This window comes from Lepidochelys kempii, chromosome 2 (assembly GCF_965140265.1).
Source record: "Lepidochelys kempii isolate rLepKem1 chromosome 2, rLepKem1.hap2, whole genome shotgun sequence".
In the NCBI taxonomy this organism is placed as follows: domain Eukaryota; kingdom Metazoa; phylum Chordata; order Testudines; family Cheloniidae; genus Lepidochelys; species Lepidochelys kempii.
The window spans coordinates 49,968,566-49,992,308 of record NC_133257.1 but is presented as its reverse complement, the minus strand read 5'-3'; the positions used below and the strand labels follow the sequence as shown (position 1 = coordinate 49,992,308).

Sequence of the window (23,743 nt, the reverse complement as noted above, 5' to 3'; positions counted from 1 at the left end):
AATTAAATAACACCCTTTATAATATGTGGTTCTGCCCTTCTTTACAACTCACTGTGTACAACTTATGTTCTTACACAGCTCCCCCTCCACCCCCGTTTTTAGTGTTTGCATTTATTGAACTTCAAAAGCAACTTATTCCACAACACTTTGAAACAGGACTAGACTTAGACATAGTTCCCCTCAGTGTTCCTGAACTACTTATTCTTTAAAGCTTGCAGAATCTTGTCCCACTCTATTTTTCACCTTCCAGGTGGGGAAAGTCTCTGCCTTTTATTTCTGCTGAATGAGAGCTAATGAGACACTCCTACCTGAGTTAGCAGAATAGCTCTGCTCCTCCACGCAGCTGTTGATGCTTTTTTCCCCTTGTAGAAGAAGGCTTGTGGTATTGCATGATTGAGAATATTTCTCCCACAAGATCCTAGAGCCTGGACTCCATGTCACAGATATGCTGAGAGATTAGGTACTTTATAAGCATTTTTTATGAAAGCATATATCCTGTTTGCTTATAATCTTTCCTTCTCAGCTGCTTTCTCTAATTTATAATCTAATAGTTCTCCCTTTTTTATCTCCTGCAGATTTTAAAGCAGAATACAGCATCTGTTTAAAAACAGCTGACAAATTACAACTAATGACTTTTTGATATCTCTGTTTGTTTGTATCTAAATGGGACAGAAAAAAAAACCTTCTGATTCCATTGAAATAACATCTGGCTCCCTTCTTTTTCAAATTTGTGCTCATAATGAGAATGAAGGAAGTCTCCAAGGAGTCTTCTTTGGCTTCTAATCCAAAAATTCTGGAAAGGTCTAAAGTACTTGGAGAAGTGAGTTACACATAACTGATGTCCTTAGATTTCCACCCATATACAGTAGGCATATAGCTAGACAGGCAAACAATCTTTTCCTTCCAAGACAGTAAGAGAGCCCAATGCTATAAGTTCCATATACATGGAATTTCCATTGATTACAATGGGAGTTCTGCATGTGAATTTTTTCCAGAATCGGGGCCCAAAATTGAGCTAGTATTTTATATGAACGATCTCATTTAGTGATATTAGAGAAGGAGGAGTATGAGAGAGTAAAATGCCAATAAAAATGCCAATTATCTTTACGTCCTGATTTCTCACTACCGTCTCAAGAAATAAAACATAAAATAAAAAAGAGAAACTGGAACTTACTCATCAAATCCTAGCAGTAAAGTTGACTAGTTCTGTAGTTCTTCACCCGTGCTTTTACTAGGTTAAATGAAAGAGTAGAATCTACAACATACATCTATAAAGTAAAATTAGAAGCAGGCACTTGTCTTTCTGTCATGCATTCAGATTAGAGTCATAGCAAGGTTGCACTGCTAGAAACTGTATTTACAGTAGATTAGTAGAAACCTTAAAAAGGGAGGGGCATACAGTAGGCCTTTGGAACAAAACAATGGATGCTCGTGCTAATATGAAATACACACTGACTCCTTGTCTTAAAATTAGAAAAGTTAACATTTATGAGGCCTTCAGTGGTGCTGTTAAACAGGCAATCAGGGATGCCAGGGAGTGCTGTGCTTCTGAGCATAGATTTGGGGTCCATAATTAGGCACTGGATCCCCGATAACAATAACCTTCCCTTATTGTATGCCAGGCTGTAATTCAGCCTTGGAGTTGCTGATGTGGCACTGTAAGGGCACATCGTTCAAGGGGACTGCAAAAGGCAGCAGAAGTATGAGATTGGATTATAGCTTTGGTATTTTGTGACCAAACAAAGGTTAAAAAAATGGGGAGGTTGAAAAAGCATGAGATTGCTACTCTTCAACCAGCAGTAGGATAGTATATTTTATAATCTGATGAATGATACCTGAGGAGAAGATTTAGCGTACACAGAGTTAAAGAGAAAATGGGCTATAGAATATGTTTGAAAATAGATGTTTAGAAGGAGAGACTGGACTCTGATGCAGGAGGACATATAAAAAAGACTATTCACAAATCTGTATTAGTTGTGAAATACTCCTGTAAGTGTATTATCTAATGAATGTTTTTGGATACTGTCTGGACCATGCTCACATGCACTAACTATCCAGATATGATTCAGTACTGATGATAGTTTATTCAATAAATACTTTAGGTTTTTTTATTAATTATGTTTTTATGGTATTGCCTAAGGGTCAACCAAGAATGGAGCCCCATTGTGCTAGGCACTGTACACACATAGAGGAAGTAGACAGTCCCTGCCCTGAAGAGCTTACGATCTAAATAGACACAGGGCCAGGGAAAGGGCATACCACACAGACTGAACAGTGGGATATAGCAAATATTATGTTAGTGCCACAATTTCTTTCGGTGAGTGAGGGGAGGGAACACAGTGAAAGTTTACTGAAAGAATAGGGAAGGGAAGGGAATGAGGGGTATAGTACAGGGGACAAGGGGATAAGAGGAGCAGGCATAGAGTGACAATGTAAGTCCAGTCAAAACTGTAGCAAGTTCTCCAAATGTCCAGAGATATATTTCAAGCAGTTGGCCTTGCCAAAACTTTTGGTTGAGAAGTGGCTTTTTTGCATGTTGTGTATTCAGATTTAAGAAGTCATGATGTCAAATAACTAACACCACTGAAATTTTATTTAAGTAAGACAACAAAGCAATACTTAATACAGCACTGTACAGAAAAGGAAAGTTATGTACCAGATCTGAGACTGGAAAAATGAGACAAGGTGCTATCACCTCCTGTGACTTGCATGCTATCCCTCTGTTAATGCAACCTAAAATTGCATTTGCTTTTTTTGCAATAGCATTACATTGCTGATTCATACTGAGGTTGTGAGCCACAACTCCCAGATCCTTCTCAGCAGTTCTGCTGCCAAGCCAGTTTTCTCCATTCTGTATTTGTGCATTTGACTTTAATTCCCTAAGTGTGTAGCAACTGACATTTTTCTTTGTTGAATTTCATTTTGTTGTCTATAATGCAGTTCTCCAATTTATCAAGATCCCTCTAAATTTTTAGCTTTATCTTCTCAAGTATTGGCAACCCCCTCCCAGCTTTGTGTCATCTGCACACTTGATCAGTATGCTCTTTATACCTACATCCAGGTCGTTAATAAAGATGACACATCGGACCCCGAACAGATCCCTGTGGAACCTCACTTGAGACCTTCCTCCAATCCGATATCATTCCGTTAATAATTATTCTTTGTTTGTGGTTATTTAACCAATTATGTGTCCACTTAACGGTAGTTCTGTAGAGCCTGCATTTCTCCAGTTTACTTATCAGAATGTCATATGGGACTGTGTCAAAGGCCATGCTGAAGTCCAGCTATATTATGTCCACTGCAGTCCCCCTGTCCACCAAATCAGTTACCCTGCCAAAGAAGGAAATCAAGGTGGTTTGGCACAATTTGTTCTTGGTAAATCCATACTGACTGCTAGTGAATACGCCTTCATCCTCCAGGTGTTCACAAATTGAATGTTTTATACAGACTTCTTTTCCTGGTGTCTGGTTTACATAACTGATAAACTGAAGACATCTGTTCAACCATCCACAATTTTATCAATTCAAGGATATCTAAAACCAAGTCATTATGATAGAAATAACTGGTTGGATTAATTACTGATAAACTAAAGGCATTCTTCAAAGATTATTTTATTAATTACAGAAAACATCTTCCCCATATAGGCTACAAGTGGGCCCTTTCTGGACATCTCCCTAAAGGTCAAGAGTTTAGAGTAAAAAGGTATGACATTCCGGGGTGCAATCCAGACCACTGAAGGCCTGTGTCACAACGACCCTGCAAACTGGGGTGCCTCCCATGCTTTGCTGCCGTAGCTCTTACCTGGGCTGCTCACAAATAGTCTTTCAGCATGCAGTTCACACCCTGAGTGTCTTTGTATAGCTGCAGCCTGCCAGCTACACATCATTCACACTCTGGCTTCCACCAGCCTTGGTTACACTTGCAGGGTGACCCCAAGACACTCTCAGTCCCAGATTTTCCCCCAAAATGTGTGTTCTTCACTCTCCAGTTCTCTCCTGGACAATCCAGATATGTTAGTGGATCAATATACAACAGCTGGCTACCCTAAATGGTGTTAGCCACACAGTATAGTTTAGCCACAACACTGGATTAGTTTTGATTAAAGAATACAAGTTTATTTAACAACAAAGAGAGAGATTTTAAGTGAGTACAAGTATAAGGCATTACAGTTAGAAATAGTTACAAGAGAAATAAAGAGAAAACATTTTCTGGTCCTAAGTTTAGCAACTAGATGTGTTTCAAGATAAAATTCTTACTACATGCTCCCAGCAACAGGGCTGACCAAATTTCAGGCCAGGATCACTCCCAAAGTCAAATGGGCTGGTTTCCTTTGTCATCTTAGTTGAAAGAGCGAGACGTGAATGGGGGTGTTTTTGCCCCTCACTTTATAGTCCAATCCCCTTTTGGAACTGCATTTTCCTGAAGGTTACCCCCTAGATCAGTGGTTCTCAACTAGGGGACATGTACCCCTTGGGTACTGTGACAAAGTTCCTCCTCTACCTTGGTGGGTCTTGCGCTTATTGGCGGATTTGCTCGCCTTGGAACTTCATGGCAGCCCTCAGTTTGGCCGTTTTTGTGAACCCACAGTCCAGATCAACTCCTACTGTGTCTGATCAAGAGTTGGGAGGTTTGGGGGGAACCCGGGCCCACCCTCTACTCCGGGTTCCAGCCCAGGACCCTGTGGAATGCAGCTGTCTAACAGAAGCTCCTGTAACAGCTGCATGACAGCTACAACTCCCTGGGCTACTGCCCCATGGCCTCCTCCCAACCCCTTCCTTATCCTCACCATAAGATCTTCCTCCTGGTGTCTAATAATGCTTGTACTCCTCAGTCCTCCAACAGTCCGCGTTCTTATTCTCAGCTCCTAGCGCCTCTTGCTCCCAGCTCCTTACACGCGCACCACAAACTGAAGTGAGCTCCTTTTTTAAACCCAGGTGCCCTGATTAGCCAGCCTTAATTGATTATAGCAGCTTCTTGATTGACTCTATATACTACTATACACTGAAATGTAAGTACAATATTTATATTCCAATCAATTTATTTTATAATTATATGGTAAAAATGAGAAAGTTAGCAATTTTTCAGTAATGGTGTGCTGTGACACATTTGTATTTTTAGGTCTGATTTTGTAAGCAAGTAGTTTTTAAGTGAGGTGAAACTTGGCGGTATGCAAGACAAATCAGACTCCTGCAAGGAGTACAGTAGTCTAGAAAGGCTGAGAGCCACTGCCCTAGATAAAGTTCATTCCCGCTCTGAGGGTGGAGTCATTGAGTCTCATGGTGAAAGAGCTTTCATGCTATTGTTTGCTAAGATGCAGATCTCTTTGTTTCCACCTCTCTCCCTTGTCAAAGAATGGCCATTTGATAGGTTATTGTCCATCATCTGTGATGACATCTGGCTAGAGTTGTCAGCTTGTCCTTTGCCTTTGAGAAACTACTTTACCCAGACTTGTCTAGTAAACATATTTCAGACCTAATTTCAATTAATGTTTATATCTTTACATATAATGTTGCTACACACATTTCACCATGCTATTATTGAGTAGTAGTTATTAGTTTTCAAATGATATCTCACAAGGCACATTTTGTAGAAAGATTATTACAACAGTGTGTAGGGGTTCATTCGATCACAAAAGGACATACAATCCATTGTTTAATAACATAGTACAGTCCAACTAAAATTCAGATTATTGATAACACATTTGGTTCAGCTAAAGTTCAGAGTAAAACAGGGTAGATAAGTATAGGCCTACGAGGATAAAGACATTCATTTCTCCAGAGTAAAACCTTCTTTAACATTAGAGTTTAGCCAGCATCTCTGGCTAACACGGAAAAGACTCAGGGATGTCTGTTCAAGAAATCATGAGAGGTTAATATAAAAAGAATCATAAAAGATTGATATTTACTAACAGATGTAAGAAATGGATTCATAAAGATGAGTAATGTGGTTATAGGGCTTCTGGGAAATGAACAGTTTAAAAATATCTACTGGTGTCAAAATGTGTGTATTATTTAATCCAGTCCTACAAAGTGAGATTATTCAAGGGCATAGCATGAAAACATGAATCATATTTTGACAGTGCAGCATATCACCAGTTATTTTATTGGTACTGTCTGTCACAGTTGCTGAGGTAACTACACCTTCTGACCCCTTCATGGCCTGCTTGAGGGCACCCCACTTAGGCTTCAGGCCTCTAGCCATCACCTTTCTAGGGGCAGGATCCTGAAATCCTCTCCCTGCAGAACAGGAATTTAGGCCACAGATGTCTGTAATTCAGGGGTTGGCAAGCTTTTTGGCCTGAGGGCCACATCAGGAAATAGAAATTGTATAGCGGGCCATGAATGCTCACAAAATTGGGGTTTCGGAGGGGGCTCTGGTTGGGGGTGCGAGTTCTGGGTTGGGGCTGGGGATGAGGAGTTTGGGGTGCAGGAGGGTGCTCCATGCTGGGATCAAGGGGTTCAGAGGGTGGGAGGGGGAACAGGGCTGGGGCAGGGGGTTGGGGCATGGGGAGAGGCTCAAGGGCGCAGGCTCAGAGCAGCGCTTACCTCAAGCGGCTCCCGGAAGCAGTGGCATGTCCCTTCTCCAGCTCCTACGCGTGGGGCGGCCCCTGCCCCATGCTCCAGCTGGAGCACCACAGCGGGGCTGAGCCACGTGGTGCGGCCTCCGACCCAACTCCCTGGCTGGAGCGGGGCCAAGACGCATGCTGCGGCCCCGACCCGGTGCCCCAGCGGGACCTCACAGGCCGGCTTAAAACAGCTCGCAGGCCAGATATGGCCCGCGGGCCATAGTTTGCCCACCCCTGCTGTAATTCATTGTGTTTATCTCAGCAGGTTTTACTTTAGTTCAGCAGCAGCAGTCCTGTTCTCTCAGGAGCAATGACAAGGTTAACTAGTGACCAACCAGCTCACATGAAGCAATATACCACTTATTCAGAACAAAAGCATTACAGAGAAAGCATGTCTTGAAAACATTCAATAGCTCATACATGTGTCTAGCTTACCAGGAGTGACCCATCTTCCATGTGGAACCTTGGCAGGTTCTCAAGTACTGAAGGCCCTATCCATAAAGTCTAACTCTCTTGGTAATAGTTCCATGAGAGTTTTCAGATCAGGGGAGAGTGATCTCTCTCCAAACATCACAACGGTCAGTATATACAATTTTCAATTCTTTATTTGCTGGGCCTTTTCAATCAGACCAAAACAGTATATGCCATTTCCTCCAGGTTATGAGACTTCTCCACACTTGTTAGCTGCCTTGGGATTTGCAATGATTACCCTCCAGTGATTTTAGTTCCAGCAGGAAATCCTGTATCCCCTAAACCCCCACTGAATCAGAAATACAGCCACTAACCCATAAGGATACATATACAATTTATAAAATGGATAAAAAATATTCCATAGGTCCATAAAACCTGTCACAGTGTCACTGAGGGAAAGGAAGAGTAACCCTCTACCCTGGGGAATCTCAAAAGGCATGTAGGCATTAACCTTCATCAATCCGTGACTATAAACAGGCATGCAACAAAGTAGTACTGATCGTTTGCATTAGCTCAGTTACCACTATTTTCTTCAGCCTACTCTGATGAACTCATTCCAAAAATTTTTAGACAAGTGCTTGTTGACTTTGTTATACTCTGATTCAGTGTAGGAGGTGGTCAATTGATGTCCACTTTCTTCAAAAAATGATTGAAGTAGTCAAGAGACAGAATCCTAAGAAAGATGGCTGAGTATATTTTATTCCCACACTGTTACTGTTGATGGGAAGCAGTTTTTTTGCAGGATTTAGCAACTATTAGCAGACAAGATAAGCAGATTTAAAATGACAGCAGTGGTATGGGGTTGCCTTTTTTCCTCTAGAGTTTGCTTCCTTTCACTAGAAGAATGAGAACACTGAAATGAGCAAATTTTCTATTTACAGAAAGGTGATTGGAATTGAAGTTGAGGGTGTCATCTTCTGAAAGAAAAGAATGCCCTTAGAGTTAATTAATGTGTTTTGTAATAGAGGCTGGGACATGTTTTGCGATGGGTGGAGCAGAATATTATACATTTGTGGTATGCAGAGCAAATTCAGTTTAGGCTCTTTGTGTCTCCCCAGTCACACGGACTTTATTAATACTCCTTTCTGTCAGTTTAGGGTGGATGGCTGGCAATCCTCCTTCAGCCATGCCCATGCAACCAGACCATCACCCATAAAATCTGAGCTTGCCTTTCCTGAGTGTAGAGCTCTGTTTTTCTCTGAGGCACTTGTCAATCCTCATCTTCGCCAAATAGAATCCAGCTCCCAGTGCAAGTTGTCTTAAATAAAAGCAAATGTTACTGATAATGTATAGGTATATAAAGGAAATAACATTAAAGTCCAGGTACAAAATATTCTCCCCTAGTCTAATAGTACAGAAAGCTAGGTAACTCTTAAGCATAAATTATGTTTTGTTCTACCTACCCAAAAATGTTACATTGTTAAATGAACTTTATATGACCCAGATCTTTTTTGTTTTTAGCCTTTCTACATGCCAGATATTCAGGTCACACCTTTAGTGAAGTGGGGGCAAGGAGTGGCAAGGGTTAGCTAATCCCCTTCTTCCTTCCTTCCTTTTGTTATACCAAAAGCCCATCCTTCTATCCAACAAGAACAACGAGTAATGGTCTGAAGTTGCAGTGAGGGAGGTTTTGGTTGGATATTAGGAAAAAAAATTTCACTAGGAGGGTGATGAAGTACTGGAATGGGTTACCTAGGGAAGTGGTAGAATCTCCTTCCTCAGAGGTTTTTAAGGGCAGGCTTGACAAAGCCCTGGCTGGGATGATTCAATTGGGGATTGGTCCTACTTTGAGCAGGGGGTTGGACTAGATGACCTCCTGAGGTCCCTTCCAACCTGATATTCTATGATTAAGGAGCAGCTGTAGGCCTGATTTGCCCTGCCCTGCCCTACCTGCAAATAGATGTTTACCAACATTTAGTGATTAAAAACGTAATCCTTCCAAACCTACATATATTCAGCAAAGGCAAACATATATATTTTGCATACACAGGGCTACTTTTATCCAATGTTTAATTCTCATTTGGAGAAGGAGGAGTTGCATTAAGGGGTGGTATTTGGGGGCTGGAGTGTTTTGGTTTCTGTTTTCTTTCGCGTTTTAGAGAAGCTATTTGGCTTACTTTAGTTTGCGTTAGTATTTGTATTTTCAGTATATGGCAAAGGTGCTTTTTTATGTTTGATTTGTGTAAATTCAAATAAAATATTTGTTCTATTATGCTAATAGGGAAAAGAATATTATGCTTCATTTCTTTGTTGTTTTAAAACAGCTGTCACCACCTTAAATTTCACCTTAATGGCACAAAGCACAGAGAAAAATTAACAGAGATGAAATGCTGCACTTACTTAATGCTTCAAGAGTTTTACCCATTACACTAAGGGAAAGATTTTAAAATTATTTAACATGTTGGTAAAAAATGTTGTGACTGCCAAACATTCCGTGTACCCCCTTCATCTTCATCCTGAAAACTTAAATAGCCATACTAGATCACACCTTGAATGCAGTTAGTCCAGTATTCTGCTTATGGTACAGACCAGTAGTTAATGCTTCAAGGAATATGAAAATACTCTGTAATACAAATTGCAAACATTATAATGCTGTTTATGGGAACCACAGGAGAATGTAAAACCTTCCAGAATAGGGCTGGTCAGGAATTTTTCAGTTAAGTTTTTTATCAGAAAATGCTGATTTGTCAAAAATAAAATTTTTTGAAGAAAAACATCAGATTTCACAAAACTTTCATTATGAAGATTTCTCAGGTCCAGGATCCAGTAACCATGAATGGTGCACTAATTCAAAAAATATTCTGAATGGTCATTTGAGTAGTAACTAGAGCTGGTCAAAAACTGAAATTTCCATTTTTCGGGAAATATTGACTTTTTGAAATTTTTTTTGTTCCAAATAGAAATAAGGTGAAAGAAAAAAATACTGTTTTCAAAATGTCCCATGAAACTGAATTCCTGAAAAAAATCCATTTCAGAAAATTTTCGTTTTGGAAAATTTCAGAATTTCAGTTTAGAATTTTAGTTTTTTAGTTTGAAATTTAATTTCTGTTTTTAAAATCTTTTTATATTATTTTATATGATGGCATGTCACTACTAGTAGTGCAATATCCACATGAAATAATGTAAAATAATAAAAATAGTCTAAAAATGAAAATCCCCCAAATAAAATAAAATTCAAATTGAAATGATTACCTGTTCTGTTCATCCCCTCTGGGGCACCTGGCATTGGCCACTGTCAGAAGACAGGATACTGGGCTTAGATGGACCTTTGGTCTGACCCAATATGGCCATTCTTATGTTCTTATGAAAATTTTCCAAAACAAAAATATTTTTGCTTCAAAAAATCTTTTGGCCTTGGAAATTTTAATCAAAGTCAATATGTTTTTCTAAATGTGTTGATTTTTACAAAAATTGCATTAAAAAAAAAGTTTAGATGAAAAATTTCTAGCCTGCGCTTGTGGTAACTTGTCCTTGTCCATCAACCATCAACTTAAAGGATCATCGATGAGCAAACAACAATAGTTGCAAAGCTCAATTTTCTGTGATTTAACATCTATTTTTGTTAAATCTCTGCTTCTAAAACAGACAGAATGCACAAGGACAGATATGTTTGACACGTAAATAAGTCAACCAAATCAATCAAGAAATATACCATAAAACAACACAGCCAATCCATGAAGTGACTGAAGTTCAAAATGCTTTTTGACTAGCAAAACTTTCTGACATTAATAGCATATAAAATTGAACTGTTAGATTCCTATCAGAGGAATTAACTGTTCAAATCCTCCAGATCACAGTACTGTTGCAGTTGCCCTAAAGCAAAAGGAAGAGGAGGAGGAAGAACTAAGTTTAAACCCTATATAGCGTATCACAGACCTAAGAGCCATTTGCCTGGTTTTGCACATCAACAGCCACCCTATATCAGCAAGTGACATACATTTTAGCCTTCTCTTGGCCAATTTGCATATCATTATTTGCAAAGTCAGGGTCCTAGTTGGAACATGATGTAAGTGTAAGCATGCTCCACTGAATGATGTATTTTAGAGTATCCTCTATGGTTTTGGAAGAAGCTCTTGTATAGTTTTATGTTCTCTTTGGTGCTATACTACTTCCTGTATTGCTAGATGTTCTATAGAAGTATCAGGAAAAGGCTTTCAGAAGCCTTTTCGCCACCTCAAGGACATAACAGACTCTACTAAAGCAGCAGAAAGCTATGCATGCCAACTGCAATGTGGCTGCTGGCGTTAGGTATAATGGAATCAGTATTTTCAGGCTGTAAATCCAGACAAGCTGACATCAACAATAGAGTCAAACTCCATTTTCTGAGACAGTACTACCCTAAAGGGGCCTTATTTTCAGAAAGTGCTGAGTTACCTACCCTCTGAAATTTGTTCTCAAGTTTGATGTACAAAATCGGGAGTCATTTTTGGAAATCTTGGTCTTAGTTTCTGAACTTTGCTTTGTTTGGTCCAGAGTAGACTGTTTTGTCACACTTGAGGTAGCAGAATAAGGTAGCAAACAGAAATACAACATGACTGGTTTTTGTCCACACCTTAGCTATGAATGATGAATCATCAGCACTAAGCATATATTGATTCCAAATGAGTTATCTTAGAGGACCACTTAGCTGAATTCTGTTTGCCTATCTACAACAATGATGTTGTCAATGATGTATCCAAATTTCCTGTAAATAGATTTTGGGAAGGAGAGAGGGGATGGTTTAGCCTGAAATGAAATTGATTTATGTATGTTGAGTTGTGTCCCAGATATAAAAAGGCATCTTGCCTGTAATCTTAACTAGAACAATTATGCTAAGGTTAAAGGTTTAGAGTTTACCTCAGGTTTTTCCAGTCCCCTATATGTGATTTGTTGACATATTGTAGAGATAGTTGTTGTAGAGACTGTTGACATGTATTGCATTATTCTAGTTTTTATAGTACAATGTGTATGATTTTTTTTAGAAACTTTGGAATAGTACATCTACTGCATGACAAAGGTATCATTGGATGCACATGGTATCAAGTTAGTTGTGCCAATAGGCCAACTGAAAATAGGCCAAGAATCATGCAATGTATTAAAAAAAGTGTATATGTGCTATTGAGATTCCCTTTCATTAGACATTTTTCCCCCCTGAGCACTGCAGGTTATGGGCGATAAAAACATTGCAAATCAGAAAGGTTCTAGCACCCAGATTTTAGAGATAGCAACAAATCATAGGTTATAAAATATATCATTTCATTGTGTCATTACTGTTACTGCATTATTTTAAAAATATTATTGTATTTATGTATTTATTTATTTCAGTATCCCTGCATTCTTTTAGGGTTTGATCCTTTTTTTTCTTCTTAAGCGCAAACATTCCTCTTCTAATAGATTGTCTGCTGAAGAAATATCTCAACTTCTTCTGCAGCAACCCAGGATTACCTTTTAGGATGCGTCACTCTTAGCTATATAAAATACTTTAAAACTCTGAGGAATTTTGGGTTCTGAGTCGCTGGGAAGGAAGTAATAATTGATAACATGGATAGATAAATACTGCCACTAAAGGACATGTAGTATATTCTTTTACATTGAATTGCAGTTTTAGAGCCCTTTATATTAATTTGTATGCACTGAATTACCTGTTAAAATAAAAGGCCAATGGATGATTGTATTCCCTTATTACCTGAAACACTTGAACTAATTTAAAATAATGCTGCATATTATCTAAAAGCATTTAGTCAAATATATAGAGGCGGGTCAAACTTAGGCCAGCACAGTTAAAGCAAATGGAATTCCATCTTGAGAATGAATTTCAAATAGATTTTTAATTGCAGTATTTTATCCAGAGAACATTACCTCAAACATTTCCTTTGTGTATTATACCCACCAGATTATGTCCTTCATCAGAACACTGATGTCCCAGAGCTCTCCTCATGACAAAATTGTTGCTGTAAGACTGCACAAAAACACAGATGTGCTTTCAGTTCTCTTTCATCTTTACTATTATGAAGAAAATATCAGAGGCCAAAACTTATGAGATTCTTATGAGGGCTGGATAACCCCCTTGCGTGGAAAAACCCACTGGAGGGATGATAAGGGAAAAGGAAACTCTGTAAGGATCATCACAGAGTTTCTACCTGTTTTATTCATAATGGGAACAGGACTTGCACCTTACAGATGGAGCCACAGGGCACACCCCCAAAATATGGATCCTCTGGGAGGAAGCCACGGCCATCTATATGGAGGCCCCCACTGACCATCCTGCTTCCTGTCAGCTTGGCATAGAACTTGACAGGCACTAGTGACTGTCCAGGGTGTTCTGCAGTAAAGGTAATGCAGTCTTACACTGTAGTATCTTTCCTGGGGTATGATATATATCCACTCACAAATACATCAACACAGGGCCACCCAGTCCCTTGAAAAGGGCAGACGCTGCCGTGGAGACAAATGACTCTATTCTTAAGTGCTAGAGAGGAGGGAGAAACATGCACAGAAAATACATTGTGATGGGTTTCTGGCATCTACTCACCCTTACTTAAAGCACATGTGTGAAAGTTGCATTAAAAACTTAGGTTTCAGACCCAGGAAACTATATTTCAAGTATATTGCATCCAACAGTCAAGAGCAAGACAGGTGCTTAAGCATTCCCACCAGTAATTTTAGAAACCTCTTCCTGATAATTAAATGCTTTGCAAAAGTTGATGAACATTATTAAAATTAAACGTAATACTTGAAGTTGACTGTCTTTAGAATGTGCTAAGATGAATACATGTTTGAAAACAAACTTCTGGCTAGATTATTATAAACGTTTGTACTAAACCTAGTTTTGTTTTGACTAAATCTTTACTATATCATGTACCTAATAAAATTGTGGGGTGGGGAGAGAATAGATTTTGAGAAATACATTATTTTGTAGTATTTTTGTTTAGTGTGGTTGGATTTTTGTGGGGTTTTGTAGTAGTTAAGGTGTTCAATTCCAGAGACATGCCACCATTTCTCTTTGGCTATCATCATTATTAAAAAGACGCTGACGAATATTTTATAGAGTTTGTTTTGCTTTTTATCTTTTATTCTTTGTAGTGCTCTCTTTCAAATGAAATTCACCCTTGTACAGAGGGCCTACATGTACTCTATATACCACTTATATATCACCTAAGATCTCAAAATAGGTCTGTAGAGTTTTTCTTTTAACCCCTCTTCACAAGGCCCTTCATTCACATTCACACCCAGTTAATGTTATGGACACCAAAACTATCATGACACATCTGCCAGAAGTGCCTGAGCTAAAAGGGTGATGACATTCTACAAAATGGATGATACGTGGCATAACAAGGCAAGGGAGATAGCATGTGTGACAGGTTGGATCACAGAAACCCCCTTGGGGCTGCCACCTGATGTGCCATGACTACTTCCGCCCCTGCTTTCCCTGCCCTCCCAGCTGGGGACTTATGGGGTATGATATACATCCACTCACAAAACCAGACCAGTGCCCTGCCTGGTTTGAGCCAGACCTGCCAGCCTGCTCCAAACCCAGACCCAGGTCTGAACCACGTCCCCTAACAGCTGTAGGCTTAAACTGAAAGCAGCTTAAGAAGTGTTCCTCTCTTTAACACTCAGATGCCCAACTCCCAATGGGGTCCAAACCCCAAATAAATCTGTTTTACCTTGTATAAAGCTAATACAGGGTAAACTCATAAATTGTTCGCCCTCTATAACACTGATAGAGAGGTATGCACCGCTGTTTGCCCCTCACCCCCACCCCAAGTATTAATACATACTCTGGGTTAATTAATAAGTAAAAAGTGATTTTATTAAATACATAAAGTAGGATTTAAGTGGTTCCAGGTAGTAACAGACAGAACAAAGTGAATTACCAAGCAAAATAAAATAGAACACGCAAGTCTATGTCTAAGAAAACGGAATACAGATAAAACCTCACCCTCAGAGGAATTCCAGTAAGCTTCCTTTTACAGACTAGTCTCCTTCTAGTCTGGGTCCAGCAATTACTCACACCCCCTGTAGTTACTGTCCTTTGTTCCAGTTTCTTTCAGGTATCCTTGGGGGCGGAGAGGCTATCTCTTGAGCCAGCTGAAGACAAAATGGAGGGGTCTCCCACGGGCTTAAATAGACTTTCTCTTGTGGGTGGAGACCCCCTCCTCTCTCCTATGCAAAGTCTAGCTCCAAGATGGAGTTTTGGAGTCACATGGGCAACTCACATGTCCATGCAAGACTCAGTTTTTAGTAGTAAAGTATCTTCCTGAACTGGAGCATAGGAGAAAAAGAATTTGATTTCACATGGAAGTAGGCAGCATGGGAGGGGGAACATATGAGTGGGATGAAAATGCTCCTGTTACACTGCTTATCAAGTCAAGTGTCCGTCCTGTGAAATGCACCCTGAAGTGGGTTTAGTTTGGATCAGGCCTCTAGTTTGCAGCTTTGTAAACATTCTGCCAGCTGAAGTCATTGGGAGTCTTGTAACTAACTGATTTCAATGGGAGTTGGATCAGAACTTTGATGCTCTGCTATTGCTGCCAGATTGTGCATTATCACCATATAAAGTGCAATAGATCGATTAGAGCCTTTTAAGTCCATATTTTAAATGCTATACAATATAATATGTGTATATATATATATTTTTAAATATCTGTTATTTACTTAACAGACTTGATTCAAAGGAACCTTTCCTGTCTGTTGGGTGAGTATGTTTATATATGTATATATATCTATATATTTTTAACCATTATACAATATTGTTGACCCCATTAGACCAATGAAATATAAAATGTTGAAATGTTAAATTCTCTCATTTAAACAGTCATTCATTACTAAACCTAAGGTTGGAAAGCATAGATTTTAGTCAATAAATGTCAGCAGTCATTGATTTCTCCTTCCACTCAAACATGACAAAAAATGTTTTGTCTTTGCTGAATAACTGAAATGAACAGAGGAGATTTTACATATATGTTAGATGATGCTCTTGTAGACAACTGTTGTATTAGTTGTCTTGATGTTGTTCTATCAGTTAATATGAATTTCATGTTACCAAATTTATTAATCTAGTATGAATTTTGATAGTATTTTCAATACAATTAACATGCTGTTTTTAAAATGTCACTACTAGTGCAAAAAATTAAGTTGATAAAACTGTTTGTAAATATTGCTGTTTTTCATTCAAATTTGTAAAATATAAAATCAGATCTTTTTCAAGCTTATGAACCATATGTATATTGGTATGTGTGTTAAAACAGTTATAAAACTTGTAACCTCACATGCACTGTCACCAATTTTCATACTTTGTTAATTCAAGCAATTCTTCATCTGTTTAAAACATTATTTTTAAATATGTTGTATTCTGGAAAACAGTACTCACTTGGTAAATGCACCTTTGTTTGTATATCATAAAGGTAAGTATTAGTATTGTATTTTTGAGTCACAGCTGCACTCTTCTTAGTCTGTCTTCCCTGTATCAGTATCACTTTTCTCTAAATCTGCTCTAACACACTGTTTTCTCTCTTTCTTCTTTCCACTTCACTCTCCTTGTTTTATTCTATCCAATTCTGTCTTCTTGGTCTCTTCTCATTCCCTCATGCTTTCTCCTTGGTTCTCAGTCCTCAAAACTGTAGTATTGTATACTGCTAAGAATATATACAACCAGGCAAAGGGTCCTGATGCAAAGTAGTCAGGTAAGAGCTAATCTGAGCACATAAATGATCCGTAACTTCCAAACCATAGTATAAAACCAAGGAGTCAAGAAATGCTCCATAACGGGTATATATAAAATAAAAGCAAACCAGAGAAACATGTGAGTTATGGAGTCAAAAATGTAGTGAAAATAGGGACCATATTCCTCAGACATTTCTGTCCACGAATAACTGAACTCATATGAGTTGTCTCAATGATGAAAATGGGACTGTTGCATGAATAAAATTACATGCATCAACATATGCCAGATTATGCCTAATCTTTCTTCGTTTCTGCCATATAAAGTAACTAAGATTTGTTTGGTCGTATCTTGAATTAATTGCATACTTTTTTCTCTTTTTTTACTTTTGACATATAATTTAATTTGTTTTTTCCTTAGGCACTCAGAAATGTCTAAAGTGAATAAAATGCTTTTTTAAATTTGTTCTTGCTTTTGCACTGGAAATGACCAAATGAATTATTATTTCACCAATTTGTGTGGCTAATTCTCGCAATTTTTCAATTACCATTTTTTTTCTCAAAGCCCCAGCTTCTGAAATCAGGGGATTAGATGAAAATCTCTGTTTTCATTAAAAAAAAAAAGTTTATGTCCCTTGTGGTTGTAGAAAAAAATTAAAACTTGGCATAGTTGTACTGTAGAGGCTCAAAAACCAGAAGGCAGATAAAGAAAAATATCTCATAATTAATCATTTATAATCACATGATTTGGGGAGACTATCTCATGATTTTTGAATGTTTGGGGTTGACAATACTGCATTTGTTTTTAGCTACCGCTCTGTAGAGTCAATTTACCCCCAACACAGTATAACAACTCTGTGATTTTTTGCTGCTCAAACTAGCTGCTTCCCAGGAAGGATAATCTGAACAATGAAACCCAGGCTCTATGCAGAACTGTGCAGAGGTTTGTCTGGGGCACATCCTTGTTTTCCTCAGTTGTAATTATCATATGTCAGAATGCAAAAACTTCCCTCATCTGTAACTTCCTTGCCTATATACTTGCCTTTTGCCATTCCTACGTAGCCAGGAAGAAGAAACAGACTTGCTGAGTCACAGGTCTGAGCAAACAGGTCTCCTTCTTAGTGCTGTGTCAGGGATTTACTCCACCTAATTGCAAACTGATTTTTGTTTTAACTTGTTCAGAGGCTTTGCTCCCATGCTGAGATGTTGGATTTCAAGTTTCAGCCCAGAATGACAGTTGAAGCCATAAACTCCTGAAACTACATTAAGTGCTTGTAATAGAGCTGCTGACTCAACCTTAATTAGAATAGCACGTGTACCCTGTAATGCCCCTTACATTTAGAATAGGCCAAAGCAGCTGTCTAAATTAATTTCCGTTGCTTACAGATGATTTGCTTCTGCAGGTGAGTTTTTAGTTTATCTCCACTGTGCAGTGGAGACTTGCTTGCACCTTATCATTTTACTGCTAGCGAATGATAATTATACTTTTTTATTATCATTATTGCAGTGTCTAGGCTAATGATCAATAGGGATCTTCATGATTGATTTTGTGCGTTTGTATGTGTGCATGCTATGCAAAGCAATATTAAATGTAGCAACCTAAATGCCAAAGGCTAATTAGACGTGTGTAGAAGTGATGAGGAGCTGTACTGCCCCAGTGGGAGCTACGGTGAGCATAGACAGAGACTCACGGATTGTATACACTCAGAAAAATTAATCTGAATTAACTAAAGGTGTAAATTTAAAGACGTGTAGTTAAAGCACCGTAAGCCCCTCTGAGGACACTCTTTGGGCTTGTCTACAGTTAAAACGCTGCAGCTGTGCTGTTTTAGTGTTTCAGTGAAGACACTTCCTACACTGACAGGAGGGCTTCTCCCATCAACATTGGTAATCCACCTCCCCGAGAGGAGGTAGCTATGTCAACAGGGGAATTCTCCCATCAACCTAGTGCTATCTACACCAGGGGTTTGGTTGGTTTAACTGTTCACCCCCTGAGTGAAGTAGTTATTCTGACCTAATTTCCTAGTGTAGACCAGGCCTTATTCAGAATAACAGTAGCCATGGGACTTGTTACATAGTGCAGCAATGTGCACTACAGCGTGCGACTTCTAAAACACACTAATGTGTTGTGCACTAATTGGTCTGGGTAGACCTTGCTGGTGTGCAGTAGAAGTTCACTGGTGGACTTTCACACCACTGTTTCAAGCACTAGAGAAGTTTTTGCGTGTGCCAGCAGGATCTGTGTGGACCAATGAGCACACAATACATGAGGTGCTTTAGAAATCATACACCTGTAGTGCACATTATCACATCATGTAGACAAAGCCTTTATTCTGTTTACCTTAACCCGCTTTGAAAATTAATTTGGATGAACTGTCCTGAGTGTCTCCATGCAGACAAGTCCTTAGAATGGTGTGGTGTTTATTTTCCTTTCCAAGGGTGGCCATTTCCACAGGCAAAGGTATAGGAGAACGATGCCCATTTCTTCTTTGCCCCTCACCACACTCCTGGGGCAATTTGCACACCTGGAGTACATGTGGGTCATAGTCCCTACATCTCCTGAACAAAGAAGATGTGATTATTCCCCACCAGAAGGGACCACTGTGCTCATCTAGCCAGACCTCCTTTATTACAGAGGCCACAGAACTTCCCAGAATTAATTCCTGCTTGAACTAGAGCATATTATTTTTTAGAAAAACATCCAGTCTTGATTAAAAAATTTCCACCACAACCCTGGGTAAATTGTTACAATGATTAATTACCCTTACTGCTAAAAATGTGTGCCTTATTTGCTGCCATTTAATATGTCACATTTGGGTTCCATTCAGAAGGGTCATGACAGGAAGAGAGAGAAATACAGCTGATTCTTTTTATGTCTTTCAGTCTCTGCCAGCTGCACAGAATAGGTTTACTTAATAAGCAGGCAGCAGCTTTTCACAGTGATTGAAAATCCATTCGCTTTAAACATCTTGTCAGCTGAGAGTCAAGCTATTTCTCCTCCTTTTGTGTAGATGTTTAAAAAAATCAAATCCAGAGTGCTAATTTTTCAGATTTTTTTCAAGCTTAGTCATTTGTGATAAACGTTACACATGTGGAAGAGGGATGATCTGGAGATGGGGAAAGTGGGCTAGGGTTGGGATGGGCTGGGATGTGAAATGAGTTGGTGGTCAGAGTTTATTAGGGGTTGTCTACACATGAAAGTTAATTTGGATTAAGATATGTGTCTGAGTTTAATGCACAATAGTTATTCCTAAATAACTCCATGTCTGGACATTCGTATTCCAGAAAAAGAGGGCCTTGTTCCGCTTTAGCATTATCTTCTTTGAAATTTATTCTGGAAAGTTAAACTCCATGTGCAGATGAGAATTTACATAGTGTATAATTGTCCTCTTATGAAAAATCACAAACAAAATTGGCACTAATTGACACATTTTTTGACAATCTTAGCAGAGACCCCATCACCTGAATGAGCTACCCTGTCCTCAGTAGGATCCCAGTTCAGGAAAACACATAGTTAGGTGTTGTCCTGAAAAGACGTGCTTTCTTGAATCATGGTCCAGGAGAGGTCCCTCTAGAACCAAGTGAGGAAACTTTGATTAAATGGGATGATGAAGCTCGCAGTGCTGTCCCCCAGTGTATGTGACTAAATTCTGGAAAAATTTCATGCTACAAAAATTGGAATTATTTTCAGATACTTTTAAAAAAGCAATGCCAAGTCCTGCTGTAAATTTCCCCCCTTACATATCTATTATTTCCTTACAGTACTGTCAAACTACATAAAATCCTTATTCTCGCTACTGGCAAAGCTATTTCTATAAATTTTATTTGATGCTTGCTTAATATAAAATCTTTCAACATTATTTATAATGCAAACTTCTGGATTAAATAAACACACAACAAAATCTTGCATACACAGCATAATTTTAACCAATCCTTTGCAATTTTTTGTACATTTCTAAGACATAGGTATTTCATCCCCAGACTGTAGTTTAGATATAGGACACAGCTCAGAAATGGAATTATACCTCCATCTCATTTGCCTTAGAGGGATATATAATAATCTGTGCTGAAACTTAAGTATCATGTTTAGTGTTGGCTAAATGTAACCTGTTTATTCATTTACTGTATGAACGGTCCATCCTCCTAAATAATCTTTATTTTAATTTTGCATTCCCTTCTCCAGTGACTTTTGCAAATATCCCTCATGACTGCTAATAAAAAAAAAAGTAGGGAATGTCTCTCTAGTATTTTGGTGCAGATCTGCTCCTGGCTTCATGGTTCAGGGATTTAGTTTTCTCTCCTGTACCATTCCTTCCTGTCCAAGAGCCCACGGAGAAAGCTCTGGGAGTCCGGGGAACTACACCTGGGCAGGGAACAGAAAAAGGGAAGGCTGGGGGAATATGTGAATTATCCTCACCTTCTCAGACCCGCACCCCATTTGAGTCCCACTGGGCATTCAGATAAGAATTAATGCAGTCTGAGCCTGTCTATGTTAACTTTCTGCTGCTTGCCTCTATGTTATGGACCACCAGCCGAGGAAGCCCTGGCTGCATTGCAGTCCAAATGGAGACATTTTACCTAAGAGCTAAAAAGGGAGGGTCCCAAAGCCAGTTCTGAGGTACAAGGTCTCCTGTAGATCATCTAGGTGCCCCAGAGATTTTCGAGTTCTGGGGAAAAAGCTTCCTGTTGATTTCAAGGTTGGAGGGCAGTGCAAATTTCACCCCTCAGAACTATGTGGAGAAAACTCTTCCAGACGAAGTTTTGCAGATTTTTAATTCCGATGAGAAGGAGCAATCAGGCCCTATATGAATTAGCTATTTCCTTTGATTAATATTCCAACCGGATATTTCTGTTTTCTAAGGTGCTCAGTAGAGGTTCTTTCGTTCGAGTTCATTAATTCCTTGAACAAGCTTTAATACACACAGCATGAAGCAGAATAAGAATGCCATGGCAGCACAGCAAGATTATTTTGATAACAATGGCACAAAACCTTAACCCCTGACTGGCTGATGGGAAGGGGGAGTCCACTATCCCTGATGCTCCGCTTCAGCTTGTAGCTGTCAATGGGGAAAATACTTTCCTTGCGAAGAGAAAAATGGAGGATAACCAGAGTGAGGGAGAGGGCAGCTTTTAAAATTAATAGTTAAAAACTTAGCAAATTCAGCAGCCCTTCGTCGCATTCTTACATGTGGGCCAGCTGCTCAGCGTGAGTAATGTTCTCAGGACCACGTGGATGGTGAGAGGAGGGACTACACACTTGAATATAATAATTCTAACCTATATAGAGCTCCCTCTTTGCAAGGCAGCAACTGTATCTTTGGCTGAAAATCACTTCAGGCTCTGTGCTTGGAATTTATTCTGCCCAGGAGACAACAGTTACCTTAAATACAGGGCACCGCCTAAAAAAAGTGGAAGAGATTAAGTTTTCCATTTTGTATAGCAGCAACGTGTGTGTGGGTGGGGGGGGGGGATTTGTCACATTCGGATGTCAAGGGGTTCACCATGGCCCTGCATTTCACTTATTGCTAAATGGGAAGGAGGTGTAGCTAGATCCCAGATAACTGGGCAGGAGGCTAATACAGAATGAGGGTCCTCGTATGGAAAAATTTGCAAACCACTGTGCTATACTTTAAAAGAGCTTTACTGGATACACAATTTTCCCAGTAGCTTTCCACAAGATTTAAGATTTAATATTCTCTGTTTCCTATCAGGCTAATTAAGATTCTTAAATAATCACCTCATCCACCCACAGCACTGACTCTCATACTGGTTCATACAGAGCTCTTTGCTTGAGGATCTTCCTGAAAATCTGAGATTACTGAGAGTTGGATAGAAAGGGTGCAGCTCCATTTCCAATTACTGCCTCTCTCAGTGTGCTGGTAGTCTCATCTTGTCTCTGTCTGCATAGAGATTACATCTTATTTATTGTTACACTCAGCTGCAGTTTAAATAACAGTAGTATTGCCCCAATGTTTCCCTGATTATTTCCATTACACACACACACACACACGTACTAATACTTTGGGCAAGGAAAGCTTTTTCTAATTCCATTAACTTTGATTAGCGACAAACTGACTGAATGAACACCCTAAGAAATCCCTCTTCAGCTCTCTGACCTTAAAATCATTAGTTATGTTGCACTTCATAATTGAGAGAGGCAATAGAGCATGAGATCACTTTTCCCTCTCCTGGTTATTCCATTTGCCCTTCTCTTTTTCTCTGTCTCCTTCACTTCTGTTACCCAAGACTACCTTTCCATTACTGTTTCTCTGGAAGCAGTATGTAAGTAGTATTTTTATGCTCTGGGTTAATATCAAATCAGTAGCAGTAACCCTCTGCAGATAAGGATCCTGGTCCCATCTATACAAGAGGGCCTCTTGCTCCAGCTTTGCTGCTCACTGTCCTTGACAAAAAGCCTATTTTGTTGCGGTCATAGGAAAACATGTTGAATTTCTCCTGCTACTTATAAAGCTTCTTGGGCTTCACAAGAAGTAGAGTGTTTTCAGGGCTCTGACACCTTTTTGGCTTCTCCATCCAGAGCCTCTCCTGAGTACAGTAACAGGCAATGCTAGAGAGGATAATTCCTTCCTATAGCAGCAACTGGATGGCAAAGCAGAGCAAGTAGTGGTATGTTGCAAAAAGAGGGCTTACTCAATTAAAAACAAAAACAGGTTGTAGCTTGGGACCTGAAGTGTGGTGTTGAAGACACGGTTTTCTTCAGGGTTCTCTGCTGTTTTGGTAGCGGTTTCCTTTCAACATACATGATACAGAATTGGCAAACACTCCCTTACACAGGGTTCACCAGATGCACATACAGACAGATACCATAAATGCAGTAGCTGAGGAAACACAGTTGCACAGGATACAGAGACCTATTCTTGGGAGTGTCTATTACTAATTCCTAAACATATACCATAAGATGAGTGCCAGTGGTGGGACCAGGGAGCTGAGGCAGGGAAAGAACTCTGGGGAGAGGAAATTGTAATGTATCAGGAGTTCCTGAAGGAAAACTCATGGGAGGAGAGAACTCCGGAGCACTGTGGCACTCTCAGCCACACACATGCA

At 39.4% G+C, this 23,743-nt stretch overlaps 1 protein-coding gene across 27 annotated transcripts in view; it reads left to right on the top strand.

Moving 5' to 3' along the window:
* RALYL (RALY RNA binding protein like) overlaps window positions 1-23,743 on the top strand; it is a 612,319-nt gene that overhangs the window by 508,204 nt on the left and 80,372 nt on the right. For 25 of the 27 annotated variants that reach the window (XM_073330706.1, XM_073330686.1, XM_073330701.1 and 22 more), the window contains one exon: window positions 15,681-15,713. The exons of the other annotated variants lie outside the window; for them this stretch is intronic. In XM_073330706.1, coding sequence (XP_073186807.1) covers window positions 15,681-15,713 — 33 coding nt within the window. The remainder of the gene's footprint in view (window positions 1-15,680; window positions 15,714-23,743) is intronic. 27 annotated transcript variants of the gene reach the window in all.